At 35.3% G+C, this 14283-nt stretch overlaps 2 protein-coding genes across 2 annotated transcripts in view; one reads left to right on the top strand and one right to left on the bottom strand.

Annotated features, from left to right (window-relative positions):
* The window catches only part of tspan4b (tetraspanin 4b), a 15263-nt gene extending 11481 nt beyond the window's left edge, over window positions 1-3782 (top strand). Inside the window, exons 4-8 of the mRNA XM_016236514.1 lie at window positions 2235-2309; window positions 2420-2515; window positions 2593-2706; window positions 3236-3319; window positions 3412-3782. Coding sequence (XP_016092000.1) covers window positions 2235-2309; window positions 2420-2515; window positions 2593-2706; window positions 3236-3319; window positions 3412-3480 — 438 coding nt within the window. The 3' untranslated portion in view covers window positions 3481-3782. The remainder of the gene's footprint in view (window positions 1-2234; window positions 2310-2419; window positions 2516-2592; window positions 2707-3235; window positions 3320-3411) is intronic.
* A 130-nt stretch (window positions 3783-3912) lies between these two features.
* Window positions 3913-11307, bottom strand: bcl2l12 (BCL2 like 12). Its single transcript, XM_016236513.1, has 8 exons — window positions 10956-11307; window positions 8517-8691; window positions 7461-7725; window positions 6106-6319; window positions 5109-5225; window positions 4778-4851; window positions 4323-4580; window positions 3913-4188 (listed from the first exon to the last, which is right to left on the bottom strand). The coding sequence occupies exons 2-8, from the start codon at window positions 8687-8689 to the stop codon at window positions 4147-4149; spliced, it is 1143 nt and encodes a 380-aa protein (XP_016091999.1). The 5' UTR covers window positions 8690-8691; window positions 10956-11307; the 3' UTR covers window positions 3913-4146.
* Window positions 11308-14283: the final 2976 nt, after the last annotated feature.

Below are 14283 nucleotides of genomic sequence, written 5' to 3'. Positions count from 1 at the left end.
TGTGTGTGTTTGTGTGGTTTCCACAAAGAAATGTAGAAAACACAAAAGATTACAACACTGTAGAACATCACTGAATTAAATTAGCCTATACACTTTACACATAAATCACATTTCTTATCAATATACATTTAATGATTAACAATAAAGATTAATAATAAGGAAAAGAGGCACATCACATTACTACGTCGTTGAAGCCTGTCCTACTGTAGATAAACAGAACATCCCCGCTTATTAACTAACAATAATGCTCAAAGAAGCACAAATAAAGATATAGGTGCAAACAGAATACAGTGACGTCAACCTTGGTTTTAATAAGCAGTTATTATTTTATGACACAGAACGCGTTGGTGAAACTCATGCATCTAGCAAGAACTTAATACACAAAATAGTCATATTGATTCAAGCATTTAACATTTATGAATGAATTAAATGTCAGTAGCCTAATGAACAATACTGTACAAATTATAGCGATCACGAGGTCGGTCATATTCTATCCCAAACGCGTAGAGTAAAGTGGACATACAGCATAGCCTACAACTCCCCATCAGTCATATTCAGGTCAATAGTGCCATCTGTTGGCGCAGTTTTGTAACTTAGAGAACAACTTTTTTTTTGTCGTTATAACGAGAAAACAACTCTCGTTATGTCGATATAACGAGAAAATTAAGTCGTTATAACAAGAAAACAACTCTCGTTATGTCGATATAACGAGAAAATTAAGTCGTTATAACAAGAAAACAACTCTCGTTATGTCGATATAACGAGAAAATTAAGTCGTTATAACAAGAAAACAACTCTCGTTATGTCGATATAACGAGAAAATTAAGTCGTTATAACAAGAAAACAACTCTCGTTATGTCGATATAACGAGAAAATTAAGTCGTTATAACAAGAAAACAACTCTCGTTATGTCGATATAACGAGAAAATTAAGTCGTTATAACAAGAAAACAACTCTCGTTATGTCGATATAACGAGAAAATTAAGTCGTTATAACAAGAAAACAACTCTCGTTATGTCGATATAACGAGAAAATTAAGTCGTTATAACAAGAAAACAACTCTCGTTATGTCGATATAACGAGAAAATTAAGTCGTTATAACAAGAAAACAACTCTCGTTATGTCGATATAACGAGAAAATTAAGTCGTTATAACAAGAAAACAACTCTCGTTATGTCGATATAACGAGAAAATTAAGTCGTTATAACAAGAAAACAACTCTCGTTATGTCGATATAACGAGAAAATTAAGTCGTTATAACAAGAAAACAACTCTCGTTATGTCGATATAACGAGAAAATTAAGTCGTTATAACAAGAAAACAACTCTCGTTATGTCGATATAACGAGAAAATTAAGTCGTTATAACAAGAAAACAACTCTCGTTATGTCGATATAACGAGAAAATAAGTCGTTATAACGAGAAAACAAGAAGGGAAAAAAAAATAATGCATGGTCGCTTAGAACTTCCGTATTTTACTGTATTTTTGACATTGGTATTTTTTATCAACTAATGCAACCTTCCTGAGCATAAAAGACTCAAAAAATCTCACCAACCACAAACCTTTGTTCTGTAGTATATTTATGTGATATATAATGTACATAATTAAATAATTTAAATCACATAATTTAAAATTCATGTTCATTTAATTATTTTGAATATAAAAGATCTTCATTCAAGTATCAGCGTTATCTCTGATATTTCTCCTTAGGGGACATATAAATGGAGTGGCAGTTGAGTACAGAACTATGAAATTGGTGTCTATAGCACAGTTCAGATATTTTTGACTAGTGTATTTGATAAGAAACATTTTATTTCATATAACTTTTTTATACTTTTATTTTTTGAAATGATTAACTTCTGCAATAATCTGCTGATTGTCTTCTTTAGAAAGTTAAGGGGTTAAATCTAAGATTGTCATTATTCTTGGCAAATCTGAGTCCAGAATGAGACATTGTTGAGATATCTTCTGAAACTCAGAGGCATATACAATATGTGCATAGGGCTTTCTTATTTGGGAGAAAAATCTTAGAAGCAGAAGAAGCGAAAGTCTCCAGTTGCTCTCCGTTTAATCTCATTGCTGAATAAGAGAAACAATTGAGATATTAAAAAGATTTTGTTATTTTTCTTTCTTAAATAGGTTTACTGTCAGAATACACCATGTCTGTTTTGTTTTTTATTAAATATATATTGTTGTCATTCATGTGGTCTAATAGTTCTTTCTGGTTCTTTCAGTTTTTTGTGATCCTCTTGTTTCTAGTCCTGATAGAAGTGGCACTGATTTTGGTTTTGAGTGTGTATCATGAAGAGGTGAGGGATTAATGTCTGAGCCTTGCAAATATTTCAGCCTTTCCTTTCAGGAAAACACTTTGCCTTCAACTTCCTGTTTATCCGCTTCTCTCTCTGTTTTGTCCGTTTAGTTGGACAAGAAAGCCAAGGATGACCTAAGAGAGGGAATGAAAGACTATCTCACAAATGAAGGGCTAAAAAAATCCTGGGACAACATGCAGAGAATTGTGAGTTGAATTGATAACAGTCACAAATATGAAGGCTGAGATACTTCAGTGTGAATTATGGATTCTGTTTCCTTCAGTTCAAGTGCTGTGGCGTGAGCAACCACACTGACTGGCACAACAAAACGTCCAGTGGCAAACTTCCTGACTCCTGCTGCAGGGATAATACTGAACGCTGCCATCACTGGGAAGAGGTCAGATCATTTCTGGGGTCGTGGGGTTAGCTAACTACCACACATTCCTAAATCCCACCAACTATTGGTAATTGCAACCATATGCATAGCGTAAAATGAAAGCCAGAACAAACCCTACATAGATCTGTTAATTCTCTTTGTTATATGGCTCTTTTGTTGTTTTTCATGAAAGAGTCATGAAAAACAACGTATCATGGTTTCTACAAAAATATTAAGCAGCACAACTGTTAACGATGAGAAATGTTTGTTCAGCAGCAGATCAGCATATTAGAATGATTTCTGGATGATCATGTGACGCTGAAGACTGGAGTAACGGCTGCTGAAAAATCAGCCTTGCCTCACAAGAATAAATAAATAATTACATTTTATGTCCATTTATTTATTTATTTGGTAGTCATGCTATAAGCAAAGATCATGTACTTCCATCCAATCATTATTGCAAAAGAAACTGTTTTAGGCCATGTCCGGGTTTATTTTGTGATAATGAGCAGCTGACTGAACCTTTTTATTCTTTTTAAATGTGTCTTAGCCATGCTATGAGAAGGCCAAAGACTGGCTCCTGGCTAACATAACCTCAGTGCTTGGGTTTGGAGTTTGCATTGGAATCGTTCAGGTACCTTGAAAATCATGTTTCTCATATAGTCTGATTATTATACAAGCGCTGCATGCACTCATATATAATGTGACTGCATTTTCTTCCTCCAGATTCTTTCTTTGGTGTTCTCCATGCTGATGTACTGCCAAATCCTACGAGCAGAAAAATACATGGACTGACCCTACCTTTGCCCCATTGTGCCAGGGGCTCTTTAAAACATAATTCTGAATATGTAATAAATGTTTAAACAGACTTGCCTATTAGAGATACTGGATGAGATATGCATGTGCACATAAATTATGCCGTTGCACTTAGGAAGAAGCTCAGATGAATTTCTGCTAAATTAATTTACCAGGTAAATGCCTAAATAATTAAAATGTACTTAGGAAAAGATGATTAAATGAATATAAACTGAATGTATACAGTAGGTGGAAAAGTAAATCCTAGTATTATTGCAGTCCTTAAATACCCTTATAACTGCTTGCGATTAAATGGAAATCAAATGTTTAAGAGTTGATGATTTGTTATACTAAACCAATTATCTGTACTATATTAATGTCTATTAATATATTAATGTAATTACAACTAAATAAGGATGCAATACAACAGTAGATGATTGAAATAATGTATTTTTGTATAAAAGACACATAAAAAATTCCAAAACATCCATAATACAAAAGAATAAATACATCAGCAGAGAAACCATATAATCAAGTAGTGTCAGTTGCCCAGCTGGCTGGTTCTTGTTCTTTCTTTCCTCACAGAGGTCATACTACATGAGTTCATAATGATTTAGTTCATGGAGTTCATCATGATCAGATCTACTGTAAGGTCAATGACTGAGGTCAATCACACTCCAGAACCTCATCCAATTGTGCAATGTTCCCCTGTGAATGAAAACACCAAAAACAGTTTACTTGACAACTCTGCCCCCTTCTGGAGGAAAATAACAGATGCAAAACAGACTGAATATCCCAAAGACTGAGGAAAATACTAAAAGTAGACAGTAAAACCTGCTCACCCATCCTCCATGACTCCTCACCCATGGTGCAAAGCTCTCCATGTAGCGTTCAGCATACCCCGTCAGACGCTGAACTCCAGTCGCTGTGACCACTCGTCGAGACACATCCATGGTGATGGCAAGACGCCGCAACGTAGGGCTGACCGGTGCTGGAGCGGGGGGTTCTTCACTCTGGCTGGCGTATGTGTCAAGGAGTTTGGCAAAGGATGGGTAGGAGAGGCGTGTGAGGGTGGACCGCAGGAAGGGACTGGCATTTATCTACAACATTAAACACCAATAAACAATGATAAACACAAAGTAACTAACTAAAAATAACCATAAACAGTCAAAACACTGTTTATGTCAGAACATTTTTATGATGAGAACCAAGAGCCAGTTTAAGATTACTCTATATCCCAGTAAGACGTGTCAAAAAAAAAAAAATTTTCATGAATGCCAAACTCAGGGATCATTACCTTCTCGTTTATGACATCCCCCTCTGAAGTCAATATCTGAACTAGCTGATGAACCACAGCCTCTTTGTCATTGTCTGTGATGAAAAGAAGAAGTGTAACATAATCTCTAAACAATACAAGTTTGGGGGGGGGGGGCATCAGCTGGACCATCAATCCATTATAACAATAAGCTATTGTTAAAGAACTGAACATCCATTTCTGTACCTAAGACAACAGGTCTGTTTAGTATTCAACTGCTCTTGTTTTGATATTCCACTGTAAATGGAATATCACACACATTATGATAAAATTCAAATATTGTACACATTATGATAAATGGTTTTACATGTACCTTTAAGTGCACTTGGCACAGGCTCTGGCTTAACAGGGGATTTCTTTTTCACACTGTGTTTGTGTGCGATTCTGTCCAGAGTTTCTGCTACACCGTCATAAAACTCAGGTGGATGGGCTGAGATCAAACATATCACATCATATCACATGCAGAGTCCACACACTATCATTCTAAAGTTTGGGGTCAGTAAGATTTTTTCTATTTCATGCATTCTGACTTATTTACACTGTTAAAGAGTTGGATTCTCATGCTAAACATGGCCAAAGTTTCAAAAAACGATTTGAATGTATGACGGAGTATTTCTGTGTCAAATACACTCCTTCCGGGTTTGAATAAGTTTTGGAAAGTTTTTTTCGAGCTTGGCTCTTCATGATGTCATGAAGGGCGGAATTCCTTGCATGGGCAGTTCTCCCGGAAGAGCGCACGCACACATTGACCAGAGCCATAGCGCGACCATCAACGTTCTTCATTCGGCAGCGCTGCACAGAACTCGCTCCAGAAGAATGCCTTCCAAGAAGTGTGTTTTTGGTTGTGAGGGAAAGATAACCTTGATCAGCTTCCCAGAGAACCAAGTGTTACGTGAACAGTGGATGCAGTTTGTTTTTCCGGGACAGCAATGGAGTTTCACACGTGTGTTTGCTTGTTCCCGTCATTTCAGTGACAAATGTTTTATAAACAAGGCCCAGTTCGATGCTGGATTGCTTTGCAATCACAGGAATAAATTACATTTTTAAATATATTCAATTAGTAAACAGTTACTTTATACTCTAATAACATTTCACAATATTGCTGTTTTTACTGTATTTTGGATCAAATAAATGCAGCCTTGGTGAGCATAAGAGACTTTTTTCAAAAAAACATGTTTAAAAAATCTTACCGACCCTACTGAACAGGCATAATAAGACAATATAGAAAACATTCTTAACAGTGCCTCCTGTGTCTCAACTTCTATATCCATAAAACAAGTTAAAGAAATTCTTTTACATCTGAAACTTACATGGTGAAACAGAATGACCCTCAGGTTGTGGAACATCTGTAGCACCTTTGAAAGGCAGAGAGGCTGGGCGCTGAGGACGAGGCTCTTCTTTTTTTAATGATACTTTTTTGAGTATATCAGATATTTTCAGTTTTTTCTTCTTTTTCTTATTTTTGTCCCCTGGTTTTCTGTCACCTTCTTCTTCAGATGCAGAAGATGGTGCAAATATCTCTTCCTAAAAGAAAATTTCTCATTAACAAGTAGTTCTGAAGAGCAATGTTAAAACGTGCTGTTAAGAAAGAAGAAATTAAAAATGAATGCATTTTGGCTCCTTGGCTGGCCAGGAAATTTTTAATACTGAACACATAAATGCTTTTAATTAGCTTTGCAGTTCATTCACCGAATAAAACAAGAGCAGGTTTTGGTCTCTACAGGTATAGTCAACAGTGTAGACAATGCATATTTATTTTGGTGCCGATATTAAGAGGTTACACACTACCAGCATGAGCTACTTGCTAGGTTTATTGTCTATATTCTTACCTGTTTGGTACCATTTTACTTTTTTGAGTTCTCAAAATTTGATGTTTTTTAGTTAGAAGTTCATGATTACTCTGTCTCCTAATTTGTCTTATCCAAGCATGGTCAGATTTGTCTGTAAGCATATTTTGGCATCTGTCTATAGTCTCACCCAACATAAATGGTTTTTAAAAAAATTCTACAATTTTAATTTTAATTTGTGGTAAAATCTAAAACTTGAGAGGTTCAGTTTGGTTCTGGTTTCTAAACAAAATTGGTTTAGATTTCAGCCTATGCAGCCAGTGAGTATAGGCCTACTACAGCCATCTAGTGGCCATTGATATTTCATGTAATTGCTATTTTTAAACCATTATATCACCAGATGTCGCCAAAGTATACCACATTTTGAGGATTTGGATGTTTTAACTTCCTGGAATTAATATTTTTACTGTAGTAAAAAAAGAAGAAGCATATTTTACATTAAAGTCAATAGAGTAATTTTGTAATTTTAGAGGGAAATATGTTCAAAAATACCACAAAAAACTAAATCACAAAAGAAATGCATACATTGATTGTTTTTACTTAAGTGAAGATAGTGTTGTGACATTTAAAAAAAAATTTAAGGATCACACCTGAGACATTTGCACCCAAATTTGTCCACGAAGGACTCATTAAGGGCTGCTCTGTGAAGGATGCTTGAGGGTTAAAGGTGTTGATTATCAAAATAATTTGCAGTGCATGTTTTTCTGAAGCAACATAAAATGAGCAAATAGAGCAAATTACATACATATTATCTAACAAAAACAAAAAAGCGCTGTTGCTTTGGATTATAAAAAAGGCCTTAGGTTTGTGATGTTTACCTCTGCTTTCCTGGGTAAACTGTGTGTTCCATTTGTTGATGGCTTGTCAGACTGGCCCGGCTGACTCTGCTTCTCCAGGGTGTTGTTTGGAGTCGGGTCAGAACTGCCGTCTTTCTTAGCACGGCGGATCATAGAAGAACGGGATCTTAGTCTTCTTTTTATTAAATTTTTAATTCCATGTTTCTTTTCCTCTGCTGCACTGATCTCCTCATCCAAAGAGTCCCATCCATTCACGTCTTTCTTCATTTTGTCTTTTGTTGAGGCACTAAAAGGAGAAAGATGGGTCATTCTTTTCATTTTCATGTTAACAAAATAAACTTTCTTGAAGATGCAAATTAGTTAGTTCACCCAGAAACAAAAAAATCTATCATCATTTACTCACCCTCAAGTTGTTCCAAACCTGCATGAGTTTGTAGTCCCCACTGACTTCCATAGTATTTTTTCATACTATGGAAGTCAGTGGGGAGCAGCAAATCTTTGGTTACCCACATTCTTCAAAATATCTTCTTTTGTGTTCAGTAGATGAAAGAAACTCATATAAGTTTAGAACAACTTGAGGGTGAATAATTGATGACAGAATTTAAATTTTTGGGGTGAACTACCCCAATTTGCATGTTCATATAATTAAGGATAACAGAATTGGTTTGGTCCAACATTAGATGACTTGTTCCCCTGCACTACTGAATAAATGAAGTTAGTAGGAAGGATCACAATTGTGAGGTTAGCAGCAGTTCATCTTTCCATTCCATCTTCTACTTCTTTTTTCTAAATTAGGTTAAAATTGAATAAAATATATTGCGAATAAAAACTTCTGGACTGACTTTTCAAGTGCCAGCCAGATAAAACAATATAAAAGGAATTAAAGAGTCCAAAAAATATGCTTCAGAGACAGGTCAGAGAGATTATAATAATCTCCAATGTTTGCTTACTACAAATCTACTGTATAATTGTCTTGTTTATGTTTGTGATATTCAGTGATACTTACAAAATGAGTTGTTTTATTTTGCATCATTATAGTGTTTCACTGTGTGTGTGTTTGAATTATATATGTGTCACCTGTATTTGTTTGGGTCGCTGTACTCTCCTCCTATCCTTCCAGGCCTCTCTCCAGGAGGAATCGACAGAGAGTGACGCAGAAAAGACTTCAGCACCAACCGCGTCTCCGCTTTGATCTCCAGGAGAGAGAAGGAGGGTGAGGGGGAAGCAGGCCTGACCACCACGTCTGCCATCGCTGAGACAGAGAGAAAACGAAAACTCTTTCAAATGTGAGGACACTTTCATATTATGCAACAATACAAAACACCACTCCAGAATTCCCACAAGTAAAACTAAACCAGAGCCTCAACTCTCTGTCAAAGCAAACGATTAATTTGAGGTCAATGTACACTTCATGTTTAATGTTCAGTGAAGAATTGTGCATTAAAATACAACCAATAATCCATCCGATCTAAAGAGAAGTGAGTTACTTGAACTTCAATTCATAGTGGGTACTTGAAGGAAGTGAAAGTACAATTACAGAGACATACTTATGAGCTATTTCTCACCGAAACATACAAAGACACAGAAAGAAATCTGGAAGTTCCAGTCCGTTTACCTCATTTTATCTACGTCATTTATAGCCTTTCACAAACATTTCAAACATTATGATAAACTCAGCACTTCAACAGAAACTAAAAATGTATTGATTTTAGAATAATTTTAAATAACAACAAAGTATCAACTCTGTGTGTGTGACAGATGCGCCCATTTGGCAGATACGATGCCTGATGACTGGATTCAACTTGGAATTTATCAATATTTTATTCAATATGTTATCTAAATGTAAATGTCTATAAAAAAAATCTAAAATTTGCTGTATTAGCAGCACTTCAAAGATTCTTAAATCAAGATACATTGGGGAAAAAACTGAACAAAATGAAGTTAGTTTTAAAAAGTACAAATATCTGACAATGGTATCCGAAAAAAAAATCTACTTAATTAAAAGGGAAAAGTTTTCATATATATATATATATATATATAGTATATAAGCCTAATAGCAAACAATTGTCATCAGAACATCAGTGACAGTTCTTTTAAAGCATAGTATCATTCCAATAATTCCTCTCATTCACTATGAGCATTTTGATTGTAACTCGCTCCTCTACTCTACAGGTTATTACGACTCATCAGAACAGAATTCCACTGTAGGTATGCAATTGTTTTTCTCTTATGCAGGCCAGGGCAGTTTCACAACTCAAAACACTTGACATGTTTTCATGTGTTTGTTACTTGGCCTGAACGAGTTCATCCTTCCCTCCTTACCCCATTTGTGAGACCCTGCCAATTTATATGACATACTTATTTTTATTATAAAATGAGCTTTATATAAAACTACTATGCTAATTTGGACTTTATGTGTGGATTAATTATGAAAAACTGTATTCTGTGATTACTGGAATTATTAAATATACCTATAATTGTATTAAATGCAAAATCAGAGGCAGTCTAAAGACTAATAGTAAACGTTTACCCAATACCATAAAAGCCTAAAAATATTTAAACACAAACAAAATTCTAACCAGCTTCCAGCTAAGACATGCAAGTGTGGATTTCACAGCAGAAGCCAAAAAAACACAATCTCCCAGTTTCTGCCATAGTGGCATGTTTATCACTCACAATACATTCATACGTAGTTCAAAAGAGGAATTTTCCTCATTGCAAAACTGTCAGACTGACGCATTCTTGACTAGGCATGAATGGCATTTTATACATTAATGACAAATGATGAGCCAAAAACAATGGCCTTTTATTCTATGCCTGTCAAGTAAAACAAGCAAACACTTTCAAAGTTTCTCAGTGTCATCAGGTGACTGTGGCTCCCTACTTCTGTTTTTACATACTGAGCACATGCTGGGACACAACCCTTTGTACACCAGGGCCTTATTGTATTGCAGTGACATTCTACATGTAAAATCCTCTCAGTAATCAGACCTTAACTTAAATCCCAGATCAGAACTTGGTACTAACTCAAGTCAGTAACTAACTTTGTAGATGTCTAGTTTGTCTGTACATAACTTTACTATAGACTAAGGATGGTTAGTAGCCTATGGTAAAGTTACTTACAGACAAACTAGACATCCTAGAAATTTAGTTACAGATGCGGTTAGAGAGGTGGGCTGTTTGTGTGTCAGTGAAACATCAAGTTTGTAGCACTAACGCGTAAACGAACAATTGATTGAAATGAATTACTAAGATACATAAAAGGAATCCAGGTGTATATGGATGTTTACATGAATTCGGCCACACCAGATTCAATACCTCTTGACATATTATATGAACAATTCGTGATACTCTTTTTATAACACACACACAAGTTATGCTACCATAGTTACTTACACCTGAATTCCAGTAAATATTCACAGTCATAAGAGGATATAACTAAAACAACAGACTGTCTTGGATGAAATGAAAATACCTGTCTTACAAAAGTTTAAGAGCACAAGTACTCGTTCATACCTGGTAAATAATGTCACCTCGACGTCCGAAGGAATCAGTTGAGTGGCGACGTGTTAAAGCTGAACGCAACCAAATGCATCGACAAAGTCAATATTATTAAAACAAGGATACTACAAACAAAACAGATACGCGCGACTCAGCCTCGAACTGTGTCAAACTTCAGACGAGTTAAGAGTCACTTGTGTCTGATGTTATTGGAGAGTTCAGATGTAGGTCATATCTCACGGCGAATCAAATCAGACCTGATGCTGTGATCCATATCGATGTTATAGATACGATACCGACAGAGCTTCAGCTTCCCTACCGGTTTCACTAATATCTCGTCAATTAGTCCGTCCTACGGAACGAGAATGACCGACTTTAGTTGTGCGCACTGCGCATGTCACTGAGGATTACCATAGGACGAAGCCATTTTCCCAATGGACAGGGTTCAATCTTGCAGTATGTTGAAATTGTACAGTAACAAACTTTAATAAAATAAATCATTTGTTCCATTGGCTATAATTGTCCTCACCACGTAGAGCTATTTTACTCCTAGTTTTGATGTTACTTTGCTATTTTAATTCATTTATTTTTTTACATATAGCTTCAATACCACGACTGAGGTGCCCTTGAGCAAGGCACCAAACCCCAACTGCTCCCCGGGCGCCGCAGCATAAATGTTCACGGTTTGTGTGTGTTCACTGCTGTGTGTGTGTGCACTTTGGATGGGTAAATGCAGAGCACTAATTCCGAGTATGGGTCACCATACTTGGCCACATGTCACATCACTTTCACTTTCATATACTTATTATAATGTTAACTTCTATAGGCTACATGTTTAATGTTTATTTACTGTTCACATCTGTCTGCCTTGTATGCTGGTGTTAAAGACAAATTTCTATTTTGGGGTCATTCTACAGAAACGTCCACTTTTCTGTCCCTAGACTTTACAGAAATATTACAATTGAAATACACATTAGGGTTACAATATTTTTATATTTTAAAATGAAACAATATGTTATTTGAACAATTACACCTTCCTGAGCTATCAATGTGGCATTATTCTTTTTTAATTAATTATATAGACTTCCAAGTACCACAAAACTGCTTGTCCCCACAGCCATGTACAGAGGGAAAGTGCTTTAATTTGAGGACAAAAACAGGATTTCCTACCATTTAAAATACAAAAGTATATTCATAACGATCAAATATATGATGTAAATGGCATAAAAAAAACAAAATGCCAAATAATGATAATAATAATTATAAAATATATAATGAAAATAGTGGTCCCCTGGAGTTGTGTCACTGGTGTTACCGCTTAACAAAAAAAATCACACTGATGACATCACTCGACTACCTCCTTCCCCTTTCCTGAAGATCTGTGAAGGCAGGCCCATGGTAAGTCCACTGTCTCTTTTCAGTTATCAGAAATGTTCTCATTTATCTCATGATTTCATATGAAGCTTTTAGTTGACGTCACTGGTGTGACCTACTTTATTGTTAGGGAATTGTAAAAAAAAAAACTAGAATACAATTGGATTAAATTACTTAATTTAGAGAGTATACCATGATTGACAACATGTGGTTTGATACCTAGCAGCAGCCATTTCGTAAAATGCATTTTTCATGAAAATGGTCACTGGTGTTACTGTCACATGTGTTACCTTCTTTATGGGTAACACCAGTGACGATCAGTAACACCAGTGACTCCCATTTTAGATAAACTTAATACAAAGCTATTAATTTAGTTAATTTAGTTATTTTGCATAAAATAGCACTATGATTTTGTGATTCTAACTTTTATTTCTCATTGTTAATCCTCCTTTGGTCAGGTATGGCTTAATTGAGTGCAGCTGAGAAGCAGCGACTTTACAGACAGCGTAGGGATGCTGATCCTGAACGTAGAGCAGAATACTCGCAGAAAAGGAAACAGTTATGTCAGAGACATTGAAACAAAAAAGAGAAAGAGAATAAGCAATTTAAGTGAAAGGGGGAAGAGAAGTGAACGTAAGGCATGGAGGGTCCGTCAGCAAAGATGCAGGCAAAGAGTCAGAGCAGGAGCATCATTGACCCCCCCCATCATCACCAGATAGATCACCCAGCATTTCAAGGTACAAACTGAACTGTTACAAATAGAGAAATCAACGGTTAAACTGTGAAACATAGTTATAAAAGTGCATAGCATACAATACCAGCACTCTCTCTCTCTCTCTCTCTCACACACACACACACACTCACACACACACCATTTACATTATCATATGTCACATCTGGATTTGCTTCCCTGGATATTCACACCAATACTCACATACCCTTTTTGCACTAACTCTTTCCCTATCACCTATTCTTCACATGCACTGAATAAGCTTTCAGTTCAAATTGATCAGCGATTCTGGGAGTTCATTATGGGGCAGTTGGGCAAGTAATTTAAGGCACCATGAAATGTAAAATGAGGACAGTTCAAAGTTTACACCTCTTAGTCATAACCTAGTATAAGAGCATGACATAAAATAGCAGCGGACAATTGCAGTTTAGACAATGTACTGTACTTTGTTGAACATTTTAGTTGTTTTAGTTCAAATGTTTTAAAATGATGTTTATGTTATTTTACTAACTGTTTTCACTAGTTGGCAAATGTATGCCAAATGTAACAATTTAGTAATTGTTAATTATAGCTGAAGAATAAGGGTGTTTGGTCTTATGTATGTCACTGGTGTTACTGTGTGTTTTTTTTCTGTCACATTAAATAAAATGTGTCACATGTGACATGATGATAATTTTACATCTATTGAATTCTGCTACACTCAAGAGTTAAGACTTAAAGGATTGTGGTATCATTACTTGTTTATAATCATTGTTATAGCAAATACATGGTTGTGCAAATGAACTAACATCATTCAGTCACACTTTTAACAAACCTGATTAAAATAAATAAAACATAATCTCCTTATTTGTTGCATTATCATTATTTTTATGTAACTCTGACTACATGTGCTGAAAAAAAAGATAAATAATATTTCATAAAAACCTTTAAAATTGCCAAAGAATTAAGGTAACACCAGTGACAAAAAAAGGGTACATGCTGTCTTTAAATAAATATACAAAAAATATAAAAAATCATTAAGCTGTCATTTATGTGTATTCATAAAGTCAAAAGGTAATCTAATAATGTGGTCTAAATTTAAATGTTAAAAAAAGAAATACATTTGAAGACATCTTACCAAAAGTGGACGTTTCTGTAGAATGACCCTTTGACGAATTGAATGGACAATAAAGTAAAATAAATACAAAAAACATACCAATCTTAGTAAAAAATAAAAGGAAAATAAACTGAAATACAAAA

This window comes from Sinocyclocheilus grahami, unplaced genomic scaffold (genome assembly GCF_001515645.1).
Source record: "Sinocyclocheilus grahami isolate Dianchi unplaced genomic scaffold, SAMN03320097.WGS_v1.1 scaffold491.1, whole genome shotgun sequence".
NCBI classification, from domain to species: Eukaryota; Metazoa; Chordata; class Actinopteri; order Cypriniformes; family Cyprinidae; genus Sinocyclocheilus; species Sinocyclocheilus grahami.
The sequence above is the reverse complement of the archived record's forward strand: the minus strand, read 5'-3'. Positions and strand labels throughout refer to the sequence as shown.

Bases quoted from the DNA above. Each gene is read 5' to 3' on its own strand.
- bcl2l12 (XM_016236513.1), bottom strand. From the start codon at position 8,689: ATGGCAGACGTGGTGGTCAGGCCTGCTTCCCCCTCACCCTCCTTCTCT. The intron at 7,726-8,516 runs GTGACACATATA...TTCTCCTTTTAG, and splicing joins AGCGACCCAAACAAATACAG to TGCCTCAACAAAAGACAAAA. The intron at 5,226-6,105 runs GTAAGTTTCAGA...GTTTGATCTCAG, and splicing joins GGGTCATTCTGTTTCACCAT to CCCATCCACCTGAGTTTTAT.